The sequence below is a fragment of the Pelobates fuscus genome, chromosome 13 (genome assembly GCF_036172605.1).
Source record: "Pelobates fuscus isolate aPelFus1 chromosome 13, aPelFus1.pri, whole genome shotgun sequence".
Lineage (NCBI taxonomy): Eukaryota > Metazoa > Chordata > Amphibia > Anura > Pelobatidae > Pelobates > Pelobates fuscus.
In genome coordinates, this window is record NC_086329.1 from 81,183,267 (window position 1) to 81,200,630 (window position 17,364).

A 17,364-nucleotide genomic window follows, 5' to 3' on the forward strand; every position below is an offset into this window, starting at 1 on the left:
TAGTTCAGCAATATCTGGGGGCCCGGAGTTTGGGGAAGCCTGTACTACACTATCACAATGCTGACGCCTGCCTGAGCTTGATCAATTTCAAGGATCTCCTGCTATTGCCTTTGCTTATTTCATGGACTGCAACTACCATCACTCCCTCTACAACGTTTTGAAGATGCACCTTATCCATTAAGGTATTAAAAATGTTTTTCTTCTTGTGTATTCCAACAAATTGATTTTGTTTGTAAACCTATAGTTGATTTATTTTCTTACACCAACAAGTTAACTGCATTTGAGCTCCCATTTTCTCTGAAATTGGAATTTACAATGAGTCTGTAAGTGAGTAATCTAATTGTAACTATTGAATAAGGGATGAGGAGGAATGGGGGGATTTGATCATGGGGCAAAGGCTGATGAGGGAAGCTTGAGAAATCAGAAGATTATGGGGTCTCATAGAATCATGGAGCCTTGTGTGTGGCCTAAATCTAGAGCCATTTGTAACTCAAATCCACCTCCATTGATTCGGTCATCCACTTTGCATTTAACATTTGTGCAAATTGGACATATATCAAGAACAACGTGCAAAAGCAACTCCAGCAGGCACTGCAAAAGGTATTATTTAAATAGAAAGAAGAGCATTACTAGTCAACATTTAGGTGATTATTCCCACAACAAAAGATATAAACTGTGCAAATACTTCTGTGGCCAGTAGATGGCGACCAACAGTCATCAAGTCAGAGCACAGAAATTAATAATTCAGAGACAATAGTGCAGATCATTTAACAAGATCTTATTAGAGTTGTAAAGTTCGGGTTCGTACCGAACATTACGTTTTTTGGACCCCGGACCCGAACACGGACATATCACTGTATGCTTGGGATGGAGTTCGGTGTTTGGCGATTGCAAGGCAGCCAATCAACAAGTGTTTGACTCGTGTGCCCTAAGAAGCCATCACAGCCATGCCTACTAATGGCATGGCTGTTATTGGCCAGTGCAGCATGTGACCCAGCTTCTATATATAAGCTGGAGTCGCGTAGCGCTGCACGCACATGAGTTCTTATTAGTGTACAGAGAGGATGCTGCCGCTTTCAGCGACAGATTAGGAAAGAATTCTGCAAACTAGTACATTAGTGGGGTGCACTTCATATCTGAGAGTCAATAGAAGCATCAAATACTACGTTACAGCGCAATTTTAAACATTCTAATTGTTTTGGTGCTAAATAGTACATTTGCAGCCTGCGGTGCATTTCTTGCAGTCCAATAAACTAAAATAAATAAATAAATAATTGTTGACTATTGGCGGTTCGGGTACGTACTGAACATTAAGTTTTTTGGACCCCGGACCCGAACACGGACATATCACTGTATGACATAAACCATCTGTTAGTTTGGTGGGTGAACGCAAAGAATGAGGAGAGAGTCAAATAACAAATAGACAATGTTAACCCCTTAAGGACACATGATGTAAATATTCCGTCACGATTCCCTTTTATTCCACAAATTGTGTCCTTAAGGGGTTAATATCTCCAGGCAGCATCCTTTCACGTTTTGTGAACAGTGTGCATTGTTCTTATAAATTACATTTTAGTTGAACAAATTGTTAAGTCAGCTACACGTTGTCCAAACAGCCCTGTCCCTGGACAAATTTCCAAGTTATACATTATACACAATATATCTCCTTTGTTTGCTAAAGGGTTAATGTTTACAAAAGTTCCTAAATTTGGCAGCTAGTGGGTTGATTTTAAGAAGTTTCCATGTTTTGATGTGGCTGTAAATATTACGGCAGCTGCCTGATCTTGCTATTGAGAGAGTTATTAACCCCTCCTTTTGGGTCCTTCCCTCCAGTCTCAGCCAGGCCTTGTAGGACCGACTCCCTATTGGTAATGACTAGGTGGGTGGGCATCTCTGCAAGGAGGGAGGAGTGTCAGTAAAGGATGTATAGGGTGAGGAGCCTCTTTGCTCAGCTTCATTCTACAGGAAGACAGGCAGCTGGATACTGTATCTCACCTGTTAACATGAGTGCAGGTAACCCTGGTGTCATTGAAGCAGTGAGGGCAGTTAATGCTTGTGTGGCTGAGGCTGTAAATAAAGTGAATACTGGTTTGAAAATGACTTAATGCAGTGCTTGCAGTTAGTGGTGTGACTGGGACAGTAAGTGCTACTGGTGAGGTGATTGGGGGGAAAGCTGGTATTACCATGGGGGTACTGGGGCAGGCTCTGGTGTTACTGTGATAGTGAGTGGTGGTAGTGGTGTGTCTGGGGCAGTCACAGCAGGAAAAAAAAGTCACCAAGTGCATGCTCTAGTCTAGTGACAGTGAGTGCAGGTGATAGTGTGACTGAGGGGGAGGGTGGGCAGTGAGAGCAGCTGGTGGTGTGACTCGAGCACTGAGTGCAGATAGTGGTGTGACGGGGGAGACGTTCACCAGGGCAGCCAGTGGTGTATCCTGGTTTTGTGCTGCCCTAGCCATGACAAAACTCCGTAATACAAAAGTAGTAATGTAAGAGAAGTATTGTGTGCAGGTTGAAGATGTTACCAAAACATTGATTGCAGTTAATTCTGGTGGCATTGAGATGTTCCTAGAGATTTCTGACACCTGGGACTGTATTGTGCAAAACTGTTAAGGATCATATTTCTACAAGTTGTATTTTCAGCTAAGTGCTGCAGAGAAACAATTGTCAGAATGATTCAGCGAACTTAAGTTCCCAAGGACACCAGTCACAGAAAAGATGAGATTCTCTGCCTTACAACCATCAGGCCCTGAGGAGCAATTACTAGACTTAGATCTTCTTCCACCAAGCATCATAAACCACTCCCATTGTTAATAATGATTCACTAATGATTTACTTAGTAACTGTTAATGATTCTGGAATTGATTCTTTGACGATGGTTTGCAATGTATTAACACATTTATTAAGTGAATAGATCCATAATGATATAGTTCCCTACTTGTGTTACTGTATGATGTGGGTCTTTTACATACTAGTCTCATATGTTCAGTTTATCTCAATTGCCTTGTATTATATCAGTTACCTCAGATTTGTGGGAGATTATGATAATTAATTCAGGCCCTTCACAAACCATCAATGAGATGTTCAACTGTTTGTATCTCTCTTAAACTAGACACCATCACATCTGATGAACTGAAAAAGCTAAACGCCCAAGGAACAGCACAGATATTTGATGTAAGAACACCAGAGGAGGTCCAAAATGGGAAAATCTCAAATGCCATAAATATTCCCAGTAAGTATTAGTTTAACATTTTAATTTCCAATTCATGGGCTGCATATCACACTTGTTAACATGTTACAATGCATGATATAAATAGAAGTGACAGGGTCTTGGACTAACTCTCAGGTTGGGACTGCTTAATGTGACGGGTTTGTTTAGGTTCTGACCTGCCCAGTATTTAGCTTGACAAAGCAGCACCAGGTCCATGTCTGTTGTGTGGACATAAAATTGGGAAAAAATAATGTTACATTTCCCCAGGGGTTTTGAACAAAAATTTGCAAAAAGCAGAACATAAACCCGGTGATGCTTTCACTCTGGATCACCGGGTTTGATACTCATTACCATGGCAAAATGTTTGGGTGGGTAAATGTTTCAAAAATCCATGGAGAGTGGATGAAACATTAAATACTATGGTGGAAGAGGCAGAATGCGGGAAATATCATCCAGGGATAGGTTAGAATCTTGAGAGATGGGTGAGAATATGAATCAACCTTATCCAGACAAAGCATTAGTTATGTGTGGAGGGGAAACTATGCCCCTCCATGTGATATTTAGTTACTGAATGGTATTTTTATTCAGATTATAATTAAGGAACACTCCAAGCACCATAACTGCTATAGTGGTTATGGTGCCGGGAATGTCCTGGAGCCCCATTAGCAACATTGTAAGTAGTCAAATAGTTTTAGAACAATTTGACTTCTTACATAGGGTCTACTTAGTGATGCTCCCTGTCTCTACCGCCTTCAGAGAGCTGGAAGCTTTCTCTCTAAGCTAAGCCCTGCAGATCCACAATCCGATGGCTCTCTGAGACAATGAGATATTGCAGAGAGCTAATGGAAGCTCTCTGTCATTAGCAGTGTTAGTGGAAGCGGCATCAAGCGGAACCCAGGTAAGACATCAAATCATTCTAAAACATATTGACTACTTACAATTTACTGGGTGGCTTACACAAATGAATTTACAATTGTGAAGGGAGTGATAAGTGTAAATGAAAATGAAAATTATGTTTTACATGTTTCAGTCACTGAGTTTGAAGATGCTTTTAAGATGGACCCTGAGACATTTGCCAAGATCTTCAAGGTTGACAAACCCAAGCTGGATGATAACATTGTTGTTCATTGTCAGTCAGGAAGGCGTGGAGCTCGGGCCGCAGACATTGCTTCTTCTTTGGGATACAAACAGTATGTTTCTTGCTAATCTTTTCTGATTAATGTATCTTTTATTGTGTCAATTTACAATGAGACTTAAACCAACTATAGCAGAGCAGCATTGTAGTCTTTTAACATTATTTGTAATGCAGAAGTATGCCTCAGTGCAATGTTTACTGAATGAGATGCTCCAATTAGGGGCATCACATTCTGGTCTGTGGGCACTAATCTTATCCTGTCAACTCCTGACCTGTTTTCACAGCTACAATCATCACACAGGATGATTGGAACTTCTCTATAGATTATAGCAGCCATACCTTGGTTGACAGTCCTTGTAGCCTCTCTTATAGCAACAGCAATTTATTTACTCTCTGCTGCTATACGCCTCTCTCAGAAATAAGAGTTGGCCCACAGAACTGCATCGACCATGTACTGCTCTGTAATGCAAAGTGATCATGGTGCTTAAACTGATACTTTTTAATGCATCTAACTAATGCCTATGTTGAATATTGTGCAAAACCCAGTCAACAATTACCTGGTTTCGTACAATATTTTAACACATTTGACTGTATTTAACGCCCAACAAAATTCTAGCAGCAGAACCCGATAAAAGGGTTGAATGCTTGATGAAAAATACTCAGTAAAATTTCCTTTGGAAACCCTGTTCATCCCCACATTTTTATTTAAATGTTAGCCCCACTGGTGAAGGTCACATCACATGAACATTGCTAATCCTGTGTTGCCTCACTCATGGCATATGATGGCAGGGGTCATGGGGAGGGAGAGATATATATAGATATAGATATTTTTTATTTTATTTATTTATTTTATTTTTTAAATACGATTTGCCCACTGGTTATTAGTGCTGCAGAGAGGACAAAATATGCATCAGCAACTTTTAGCTGTTGAAACCAATTGGTCCATTTAAATGGATTGGAATCGCCAAAGACTATATTTTCACTGTAAAATACAAGTTTCGGATTCAGTATGCCAACCAATATTTAGCTGCTCTAGTTAAATTGATCCTAACCATTGAATGGCTTATCGGGATCAGACAAACAGCAGATGCGACAGGACTGTTAGACATAGAGCATGCATAGGGTGTAAATAAATTTGTACTATTTAAACACAGGGGCTGATTGGTCTTATTATTCCCCTTAGTGTTCAAAACCTCGTTGGTGGATACAAGGAATGGTCCCAGAAAGAAGGAAAATTATCTACGGATGTTTGCCATTTCGGACATGGTCTTCCCAATTCGAACTGATCTCTTATCCTTGAAGGATTATTGATGATCCGTTTCCTGGTATAACCTCTGGATTCAGAACCCATATGCTGCTCATTTTTTAACCTTTATGCTGCTCGTCTTATGTTTCTTTTTTTTTTTTTTTTATTCTTTATTTTTGTAGTGCGGGTCTCATGTTTCTTTTAACCAAAGGCAATGTTTCTTTCACGGTTTATATTCTTATGTTTTATTTTAATCTATGTGATAAACATTAAAATAAACCATGAGGAACCTTGTAAAAAAAAATATTTCATAAACATTAAATAATATAAAAAACACATTTGGATCAAATACAAGAATTCACGTTTTGTGACTTTTATTATAAGAAATTGAAGGTCGTCTGTGTCCTGATCTCCCTACCCCGACAAAAGACATTTCTACAGAAATACAGTACATTATAAATTGATTGTGAATTATATACTTTGTGTTCTTAACCCCTTAAAGGAACACTGTAGGCACCCAGACCACTTCAGCTCATTGAAGTGGTCTGGGTGCAAACTACCATCACCCTTAACCCTGCAAGTGAAATTATTGCTGTTTTTATAATCTGCAATAATTGCCTTGCAGGGTTAAGTCATCCTCTACTGGCTGTCTACCAGAGAGCCACAAGAGGGACTTACGGCTTCTTAGACTACTTTTGGTCGTCTAAACGATGCTGGACGTCTTCACACTATGCACTAAAGCATTGAATGCGGTCCTATGGGGAGGTCTAATGCGTGTGTGCGGCCATGGCCCCGCATGTGCATTAGGTCTCCCCGGCGGGCGTCGGCGGGGAGGAGCATGGGCGGAGCCTGATCCAGCGTCGAGGGACATTGGCGCTGGATTCAGGTAAGTGTCTGAAGGTATTTTAACCCCTTCAGCGATGAGGAATGGGGTGGGGGGGCGGGAGGGAGGGAGGGAGGGGGGACTCCAGTATTCTCTAATGCCAGGAAAATGGGTTTGCCTTTTGGCAAAGTGATTTAACTTCTAAATGGCACAAAATCGAACTGTGAGACTAGGTCTATACTGCTTTATTAACACCTTAAGGATGGAGACAATTGTACAAGTTCTGACAAAAACAAAACCTTTAATTTAAACTATATGTTTGTTTACCCATAATTTACCTCTTTCATAATAAATACACCCACACTTATTATATATAATTTTGTACAGGGGAAATTGCTTTCATTTCACATCAAATATTTATATATGAAACAAAATTTAATATGAATATGTAAAAAAAAAAAGTGTGTTAGAAATTAAGATACGGTATGTTATTTCCCAACTTCTGCATGACATTTTACCTATGAATGTCATAATACCTTTATGGCCATAAAACACACATTTGTTTACTGTACAACAATGTCATCATGATCACATCTTGGATTGGCTGCGGGGGGACTATCTTGGTTGTCGGGTAGTCTTCAAAGGGAAACATACGAATGAACGAGGCTCAAGGCTCAAGTAGTTTTGTCACATTGCTCCCCCCAGCACCATAGTGCGGCATATCCGCCTAGACCCTGATGGGTTGGCTTGGGGATGTCCGGGGAAAGCGATCAGGGCTCCAGCTCCATTGCCGTTATGCCTACCGGGCCTGTACTGCATGGTAAAGTCGTAGGGCTGCAGAGCCAAGCTCCAGCACAGCAAACAGGGGTTATCCAGCAACCCGGTTCAGCCAGATGAGGGGGTTGTGATTGGTCATCAAGGTGAAGGTACGACCATAGAGATAGGGATGTAGCTTCTTTAAAGCCCATACAAGAGCCAGGCTTTTCTTTTCTATGCTGGCATAGCTGATCTCCCTGGTTATTAGTTTGCGGCTGAGGTATGCCACCGTGTGCTCCATTCCGTCGTCCCCCACTTGACTCAGCACTGCTCCAAGCCCAAACATGGAGGCATCTGTGTGGACAAGAAACATTTTAGTAAGATCTGGGGCGGTCAAAACAGTAGCCTCGCTCAGTGCGGTTTTGAGTCTCTGGAAAGCGGCCTCACACTCCGGGGACCACACTACTTGTTTGGGAAGGGACTTCTTGGTCAGGTCGGTGAGTGGTTTGGCAATGGCGCCAGAGTCAGGGACAATTTGTCCCATGGTCCCCAGTATAGCTAATACCTGCGTCTTCGTACGGGGTTGGGGCCAGTTGGCAATGTCCTCTACTGTGGCGAGTTCTAGATGCTGCTTGCCCGAACCTTCCATATGGCAGACATACTGTACCTCGGACATACCGACATGGCACTTGTTCTGCCTCAAAGTGAGTCCAGCGGTCTGAATTCGCCTCAGTACCATAGATAAATGTTTCAGGTGGTCCTCCCATGTCCGGCTGTAGATGGCTATGTCATCTAAATACGCACACGCAAAGTCCTGAAATCCCTCTAGGAGCCTGTCGGCCATCCTCTGAAAGGTAGCCAGGGCGTTCTTCATCCCAAAGTGCATAACCTTAAACTGGTATAGCCCAAACGGGGTGACGAAGGCCGACTTAGGAATGGCCGCCGGCTCCAAGAGGATTTGCCAATAACCTTTACTCAAATCTATGGTAGCTAGGTACTTCCCTCCAGCCATGCAATACAGCAACTCGTTTACCCAGGGTATAGGGTAGGCATCTGTAATGGTCCTGTCATTAAGTTTCCGATAATCTACTCAGAAGCGAGTCGTACCGTCTAGCTTGGGTACCAGCACCACTGGAGAAGCCGAGGGCTCTATGACCCCTGGCTCTAGCATCTCCTGAATCTCATTCCTCATGTTCGCCCTGACTGCTTCAGGGATTCGGTAGGGCTGTTGCCGTAGGGGTTTTCACCCTGGGTTTCAACTTGGTGGACCGCAGCGGAGGTGTACCTGGGTAGCGTGGAGAACATGTCCCAGTATCCCTGAAGCGATTGGGTGGCCTCTGCCCTTTCTACCGGGCTTAGGTTTTCCCCTAGCTGGACCTGTCCCACCATACCGAAGGACCATGCGAGCAAGTCAGGTAGGGGAAGGTCCTCACTATCGTCGGACGATAGGGCACACTGCAGCCACGTCCTCCACCCTCTCAGTTGGGCTTGAGCATGTTCACATGGAAGGATTTCCGTATCCTTTCATCTAAACATTTCTCTACAATGTAGGTAGTGTTGCTTATGTGCTCCACTACCCGTAAAGGTCCCTGCCAGGCGGCCTGAAGCTTATCTTTTTTTAGGGCAACGACTATATCTCGCGAGAGTGAACTCTAGCCCGCAGGCTGGAGTTCACTCACCCACTAGGACCACCAGGGATCATGTGAGAGTGCGAGTGCCGGTCCCCCCCCCCCCTCTCCTTGGTACCACCATGCTGGTCCCCCCCTCCCAGGCTAAAGGTAAGAAGGGAGGGGGGATTTAATGCCTGCTTAATTTTATTTTTATTTTTTACCCCCCAAACACACAATCCCTTCTAATATTAACACACAGCACTCAAACACATATCACACACAGCACTCTCACACCCATCACACATAGCAACCTCACACCCATCACACACAGCAACCTCACACCCATCACACACAGCACCCTCACACACAGCAACCTCACACACAGCAACCTCACACATCACTCTCACACACATCACTCTCACACATAGTATACCAAAATGTAAATCGGAACCAGCGCTTATTAGTTTAAATATCAGTATACCACCTTGTAAATTGTTCTTATTAGCTGCTAAACATTCAAGTGATTCCTTACAATATCACCAATACAAGATACAAAACAAGAAAATAATGTAGTGCTTCAATAAAAATTAATCATCTTTGTTCATTGTTTTGTTTGGAAGAAACTGGTATGTCAAACATATACTTAAACATAGTATAGATCATACGTAACACGGTAACACGTCTTCGTTCTGATATATATACACTCACAAACGAAGAGCTATGGACCCAGCTCTGGTTTGAATTGTTTCTGGGTCCGTATAGGCCACCCACCCCTATTACCGATATGGATCTTGTTCAATAAGAAAAATAGAGGCACAAACGATTGCGCAGTATTGTTGGCTATAATTCTAATGTGAAATAAAGAATCCCATCAGGGTACTTACAAGTGTAGAGTCATAAAATTATGACTCAATTCTTAAGCATTGTGCAGATTTAGGACTGCACTCCCTGCTGTGGATGATTAAGTACTGGGAACCAGGATCTGTGAAGAAAAGTAAAACATTTCATTAACACAATTTAAAATAATAAATAAAAGAAGCATCAATATGCTAAATCCGGGATGCGTTTCGCCACTAATGGCGTGGCTTCCTCAACCGGGTAAATCAGTTCTGCGTCCTTGAGTTCCCAATACGTGTTTAAATACCATAGAAACGGCGGGCAGAGAGCACCCGGTGCATGTGTGCCGTCACACGCCAGTACCACCCACAGGTACGACATGTGCGGTCCACGCCTCCCTCTCATGCCACTATCCAGGGAGAGCCGAGAGTGTTGTGTGTTCATGATCCTTTCGGCTCCATTCCTTTCATGTGCGGTTTTGCAGCAATTTGATACAGTTGAAATACGAATCCACACATATTCTTTAAAATCAGTTATCTGGCGATTTAGTCCGATCTCTTGTGAGAGTATCTTCAAAGATTCCATTTTCAAAAGTCCATATTGATCCACACACATATAAAAAATAGAAAACGGAGAACAGAATTTCAGTCCATGATAATATTGTCATAAGCATCTACCTCAATCTTTTGTTTCTTATCAATGTAGTGATACACTATATTTCGAATGATACAATTTTTCAATAACTGAATTACCAGAAAAAATATGTTTTAGATCATAAATAAATTACAGACCTCAAAACACAACATTGTCAGTCATAATTAAAACAGAATGTTGTATTTGTTAATTACAGATTTCTAAGTAATAAAAACATCAGTTTGATGAATGACTGCAAATGATAGTTTCCAAATAACAAATTAACTGTAACACTCCATATCGGGTTACATTCCGATTACAGTATTGGTAATGCAACATTGGAGATCAGATGTTTGGTTTAAGAATTATAGTTTGTAACATGAAAATACATAATATATTTTTATTGTTTTATATGCGAGGTGAGACACGCAGGTCTCTTCAAATGTATCGCAACTGTAACACAATCAACATTTTCGGTGAGACTCGCAGGTCTCTGCAATATTATTGTATGTTGAGCACAACGTGTGCTAGAAAAAGGGTGTAATCATAAACATTTATTTGGGCACGCAGGTCCGCCTCATTGTTAGACTTGTAGGTCCCCATACATCAACACCTTAGTGAGGCTTCTAGTGCCTTACTTGCATTTCCCCCTCAGATAAGTTGTGTACGGCCTCTCATCTGGTGCCTGTGGAAGTGATTAGGTCTAGCGAGCTTGTGGCTATGTTACTTTGATTGAGAGGGGTGATCTGAGATTATTGTGTCGGTGACCCCCAAGACACTGTGATAATGTGTCGGGTGTCCTGTGGGTTCATGATCCCGTCGTTAAGTGGTCAGCAGTGTCTCAGTTCTTCCAGAATACGGGTCTGCGGCCCAAATGGTAGGTAAGAGAAAGCTGGGGGGGGAAGGGGGAAGGGTTGGGGGGGGGAGGAAAGACGGGGGGGTGCGGGTTATGTGACCAGGTGGGTGTGTAGGATGCTGGGATGGGGTCAGTTTTGGGTGTCAGGTCTGTCGGGTGGGTCGTCAGCGTCTAGGCGGGTAGTGAAGTCTACCTGTATGGTGGATATGATCCAGTGTGTCCATGTCTCTATGTATTTTGCGGTGGTGTTAGTCGCTCCTGAGTGTAGTTCTTCTATTGTTCTAAGCTCCTCCATTTGGTTGAACCATGTCCTGAGGGGAGGGGGCCTATCTTGTCTCCAGTACTGTGGTATGGTTTGTTTGTGTTGAGGATCCTTATGGTCATGGATCTTTTGTATCTGGACCTGGATATTGTCGTGTGGTGTAGCAGCATTGCCGCTGGGTCTAGTGGTGGGGGTGTGTCTGAAAATTTTTCTAAGATGGCGTGTATGCCCTTCCAGAATGGTTTAATACTACGGCATTCCCACCATATGTGTAGTGTGGTACCCGTTGTCTCCCTGCATCGCCAACATAAGTCGGAGTGTGATGGGTCTATCGCATGAAGTTTATGTGGGGTGTGGTACCAGTGGCTCAGTAGTTTAAATGCTGTCTCCTGTGTCCTGGTGAAGGTGGAGCAATGATGAGTGAGATAGCAGATTTTTTCCCATTCAGTCTCGGTGAATGTCCTCCCCAGGGCAGTTTCCCATTTGCCTTTGAAGGCAGGGGTCTCTGTCGGAGTCTCCCTTTGTAGCAGTGAGTATATAAGAGATATGCTGTGGGGCAGGGGGTCAGGGTGGGTGCAGTACTCTTCGAAGGTAGTCGGGTTCCTAACACGGGTTCGTCCCCCGTGTAGGGTGCTTATGTAGTTCGATACTTGTCTGTATTTGAAGGTTTGTAGGAATGTGGGGGGGGTGTCCCCTGTTAGGTGCATAAGAGTCTTCCGTCCGGTGTGTGTGTACATGTGGTGTAATCTGGGGATGGGCTGGTGGATGAGGTCTCTGAAGGCGTTCGGGTCGAGGCCTGGGGGGAAGTCATGGTTGTGGGTTAGAGGCAGTAGGGGCGACGGGTGTCGAGTGAGACTGTGTACCCTAGACGCTCTGTGCCATACCCGGAGTGTATGTTGTGCTAACGAGGAGCATCCCCGGCCGAGGCCTCCCCCGGGGCACCACGGTAGGGTCGACACTGGACCAGCTATCTCTGTCTCTTCTAAACACTCAGTTTTTAACCTTATTATTTAATGTCTATATTTGTAAACCTATGTCTGTCAAATTAAGAATGTAACTACTCGCTCCAATCTTAGATCTAATTCTGCAATTCCCTACTGTCGACTGGCTTTTATAGGTTTAATAAATCCTTAGTGTTCCATACTAACACGGCGGATATTAAAGATCCTCTAATTGGACTTATGTTATAATAAAACAACTTAAAATTAATGATGATTTATCGAGGAGCTACCAAGCTCTATCTAGCTACTATATCCAATCAGGGATTTGAATAAATATAGATGAAGGAAAAATATAAAATTTCAAAAAATATGTATTAAAATATGATATAAAAAACTTGAACCAAAGAGATTCCAAAATATAGACTGTCATAAAAATATTTTGGGTTTGAAAAATACACTCACAAACGATATAAAAGATCCATCTTTTAAAGGATTAAAGGTACTTACTATCATATAGAAGAAACATAAAAATATACAAAAAATCCTATCCTATCCTAAACAGCCAAAAAATATATGTCAAAAAGCTGGTCTAAATGTAAAAATTAACATTCATAAAAATGGCACCACTCAAAATCAGAGTTAAGGCCATAGGGGATCAGTATATTAAGCTTATAGATCCATTCCATCTCACGTTTTCCCAGGTCTCTTATAAAATCTCCACCTCTCCAATTTTTATTAACTTTATTAATGCCTATTAAAGTTAAGCCTTCCGGTTTCTGATTATGAAATAATTTAAAATGGCTTGAGACACTATGCTGTTTAAAACCAGTTTGGATCTCATATATGTGTTCTCTAATAGGGATGTCGCGAACACAAAATTTTCGGTTCGCGAACGGCGAACCGCCATTTACTTCAATGGGCAGGCGAATTTTAAAACCCACAGGGACTGTTTCTGGCCACAAAAGTGATGGAAAAGTTGTTTGAAGGGGACTAACACCTTGACTGTGGCATGCCGGAGGGGGATCCATGGCAAAACTCCCATGGAAAATTACACAGTTGATGCAGAGTCTGGTTTTAATTCATAAAGGGCAGAACTCACCTAACATTCCTAAATCGCAATGGATATGGATTGACATCTGACATATGACATATTGACACCTTGACATATGGATTGACACCTTGACATATGGATTGACACCTGTCCTCAGAGACCCTGATACACACTGACACAGAGCAGAATAGAGACTGTTCCCTGTCCTCAGAGACCATGATACACACTGACAAAGAGCAGAATAGAGACTGTTCCCCGTCCTCAAAGCCCCTGATACACACTGACACAGAGCAGAATAGAGACTGTTCCCCGTCCTCAGAGACCATGATACACACTGACAAAGAGCAGAATAGAGACTGTTACCCCTACATAGGGTCACTTGGCAAAAATGGCGTGGTCGTGGGAGGAGGGGGATGACTTTCACCTCTTCCCCTGTTCGATTCCCGTTGTGCTGTGACATCACTCTTATACGCTGTGTAAAGCATACTTTTTAATTTATTTTGCAAATGCTGCATCCTTTCCGACTTGTAATTCGGTAACATTTCCGCCACTGTCTGCTTATACCGGGGGTCTAGTAGCGTGGACACCCAGCACAGGTCGTTCTCCTTCAGCACGACAGCATGAAAGACCCCATTTGCACAAGGTTGGATGCCGAGCTACTCATTTCCCGTTGTTCCTCCTCCTCACACAGAGCAGAATCGGGACTGTTCCCCCTACATAGGGTCACTTGGCAGATATGGATTGACACCTGTCCTCAAAGCCCCTGATACACACTGACAAAGAGCAGAATAGAGACTGTTCCCCGTCCTCAGAGACCATGATACACACTGACACAGAGCAGAATAGAGACTGTTCCCCGTCCTCAAAGCCCCTGATACACACTGACAAAGAGCAGAATAGAGACTGTTCCCCGTCCTCAAAGCCCCTGATACACACTGACACAGAGCAGAATAGAGACTGTTCCCCGTCCTCAAAGCCCCTGATACACACTGACAAAGAGCAGAATAGAGACTGTTCCCCGTCCTCAAAGCCCCTGATACACACTGACAAAGAGCAGAATAGAGACTGTTCCCCGTCCTCAGAGCCCATGATACACACTGACACAGAGCAGAATAGAGACTGTTCCCCGTCCTCAGAGACCATGATACACACTGACACAGAGCAGAATAGAGACTGTTCCCCCTACATAGGGTCACTTGGCAGATATGGATTGACACCTGTCCTCAAAGCCCCTCATACACACTGACACAGAGCAGAATAGAGACTGTTCCCCGTCCTCAAAGCCCGTGATACACACTGACAAAGAGCAGAATAGAGACTGTTCCCCCTACATAGGGTCACTTGGCAGATATGGATTGACACCTGTCCTCAAAGCCCCTGATACACACTGACACAGAGCAGAATAGAGACTGTTCCCCGTCCTCAGAGACCATGATACACACTGACACAGAGCAGAATAGAGACCGGGGGTCTAGTAGCGTGGACACCCAGCACAGGTCGTTCTCCTTCAACCTTTTTATACGAGGGTCCCTCAACAGGCACGACAGCATGAAAGACCCCATTTGCACAAGGTTGGATGCCGAGCTACTCATTTCCCGTTCCTCCTTCTCACACAGAGCAGAATAGGGACTGTTCCCCCTACATAGGGTCACTTGGCAGATATGGATTGACACCTGTCCTCAAAGCCCCTGATACACACTGACACAGAGCAGAATAGGGACTGTTCCCCCTACATAGGGTCACTTGGCAGGTATGGATTGACGCCTGTCCTCAAAGCCCCTGATACACACTGACACAGAGCAGAATAGAGACTGTTCCCCCTACATAGGGTCACTTGGCAGGTATGGATTGACACCTGTCCTCAAAGCCCCTGATACATACTGACACAGAGCAGAATAGAGACTGTTCCCCGTCCTCAAAGCCCCTGATACACACTGAGAAAAAGCAGAATAGAGACTGTTCCCCGTCCTCAAAGCCCCTGATACACACTGACAAAGAGCAGAATAGAGACTGTTCCTCCTACATAGGGTCACTTGGCAGATATGGATTCACACCTGTCCTCAGAGACCATGATACACACTGACACACAGCAGAATAGGGATGTGGAATAGCACCTGGGGAGCTGGGGGGTGCCGTTGATGTGGAGCAAGACGCAGCAGTAGAAGAGAGGTTATGTAGAAGAGACGCAGCAGAGGAGGTTATGGAAGAGTAGGAGGAGTAGAGGAGGTGGCAGCAGGCCTGCCTGCAAGTCGTGGCGGTGTCACCAACTCCTCTGCAGAGCCACGCATTCCATGCTTGGCAGCCGTCAGCAGGTTTACCCAATGCGCAGTGTAGGTGATATACCTGCCCTGACCATGCTTTGCAGACCAGGTATCAGTGGTCAGATGGACCCTTGCACCAACACAGTGTGCCAGACATGCCATTACTTCCTTTTGCACAATCGAGTACAGGTTGGGGATTGCCTTTTTTTAAAAGAAATTTCGTCCGGGTACCTTCCACTGCGGTGTCCCAATAGCTAAAAAAAAATTTGAACGCCTCAGACTCCACCAGCTTGTATGGTAAAAGCTGTTGGGCTAGGGGGGCGTGTCCTAACTACTGAAGCGAGAAGTCGCCATGCGTACGCCAGGCATACCGTACGCAACATGCAGCAGGCAGAGGGAATCCTGGGGCAACTGGGTCTCCTCCCGAACTCGCTACTCACATCGAAGCCTCCAACAAACTCCACGCTCCCTCCATATTGGGACAACGCCGAGGCTCCAACATTTGTCCCTGGAAACCTAGCCGGGACATCATGCACAACATGAATGGAAAACGGGACTAACAGGTCAACCCTGCTTACGGAGACTCTCAGGTCATTGATCGTGTCAAGAGGAAGGGAACAACTTAAAAAATAGATTCCTGGCAAATTCTTAAAAAAAACGTGCAAGCATGAATCCGGAAAGTACAGAAAGTACAGTGCTTAATCGTATTGGTGTACTAATTTCCAGTATATCTAAAAATGTTTTACATATTTTCTGATTTTAATTGCCATGTGTACCTTTCGTATGCCCATGTGAAACGTTTTACCATTTAGGGCCCGGGTGGGGTCATTTAAACAGATCATACCTCGAGTGCAGAGTGCGTTTAATCCGACTCGTTAATGTTAGTTATTCACTAAGCTTAGTGAAAACATAGTTGGCTTAAAGATGTTTTCGATTCAAGTTCTTGTGCCCCACAGTTCAAATTAACATTCAAATGACAATTCATGACAGATCACACAAGTGAATAGCCCTGCCAACGTCGTCTCAGAATTTTTTAAATAGAAATGCATATCAACGAAAAATGCTGGCGGGCTAATAGTTCGGACAAGCCAACTGTCAGACGCTGGGCAAGGGGGTGACTTTGTGACATTGGCTTCTTACGCTCAAACATGTCCTTGACAGACACCTCACTGTGGGCAGAGGAGCGGGAACTGCTCAAGGCGAGAGACGGAGTGGCGGATGGTTGAGAGGGGGCAAGGAGGACAGCAGTGGCTGAAGATGCTGGACCATGAGGAGGATGGCGGCTTTGAGTTTGTGTGCTGCTTGTACTCATGTGTTGCTCCCATAGGCGTTTGTGATGTGCGATCATGTGCCTACGCAAAGCAGTTGTACCTAGGTGTTGGACTTCCCACGACTCAGTTTCTTTTGGCACAGGTTGCAAATGGCATCGCTGTTGTCACAGGCAGACACACAAAAAAAATGCCACACTGCTGAGCTCTGCAATGACGGCATTCTGGTAGTGGACACAGCATGCGTTGATTGGCGTGCTGTCGGGCTGACCCTGGGTGCCGATACATGCTGTCTGACTATGCCACTAGCTCCTTGCGACGACCTCCCCCTGCTTCCAACTCGTCTCCTCCTCTCTGTCTCCCCATCTGAACTTTCACCCTGTTGTTCTTCTCTTCTAGCGGGCACCCAGTGACATCCATGGACACATCGTCATCATCAACCGCTTCACTTGTATCTGACAACTCAGCAAAGGAAGC

The 17,364-nt window shown here is 44.0% G+C and overlaps 1 protein-coding gene across 2 annotated transcripts; it reads left to right on the top strand.

Moving 5' to 3' along the window:
- The first annotated feature begins 1,940 nt into the window (after window positions 1–1,940).
- LOC134582554 (thiosulfate:glutathione sulfurtransferase-like) lies at window positions 1,941–5,761 on the top strand. 2 transcript variants are annotated; one of them, XM_063439228.1, is made up of 5 exons: window positions 1,941–2,022; window positions 2,654–2,806; window positions 3,110–3,229; window positions 4,239–4,398; window positions 5,527–5,761. In XM_063439228.1, exons 2-5 carry the CDS (start codon window positions 2,716–2,718, stop codon window positions 5,627–5,629), a joined length of 474 nt encoding a protein of 157 aa, XP_063295298.1. In that variant the 5' UTR covers window positions 1,941–2,022; window positions 2,654–2,715; the 3' UTR covers window positions 5,630–5,761. The 2 variants fall into 2 exon arrangements, with proteins under 2 accessions (XP_063295298.1, XP_063295299.1); XM_063439229.1 differs by lacking the exon at window positions 2,654–2,806 and having other exon boundaries at window positions 1,947–2,013.
- Window positions 5,762–17,364: the final 11,603 nt, after the last annotated feature.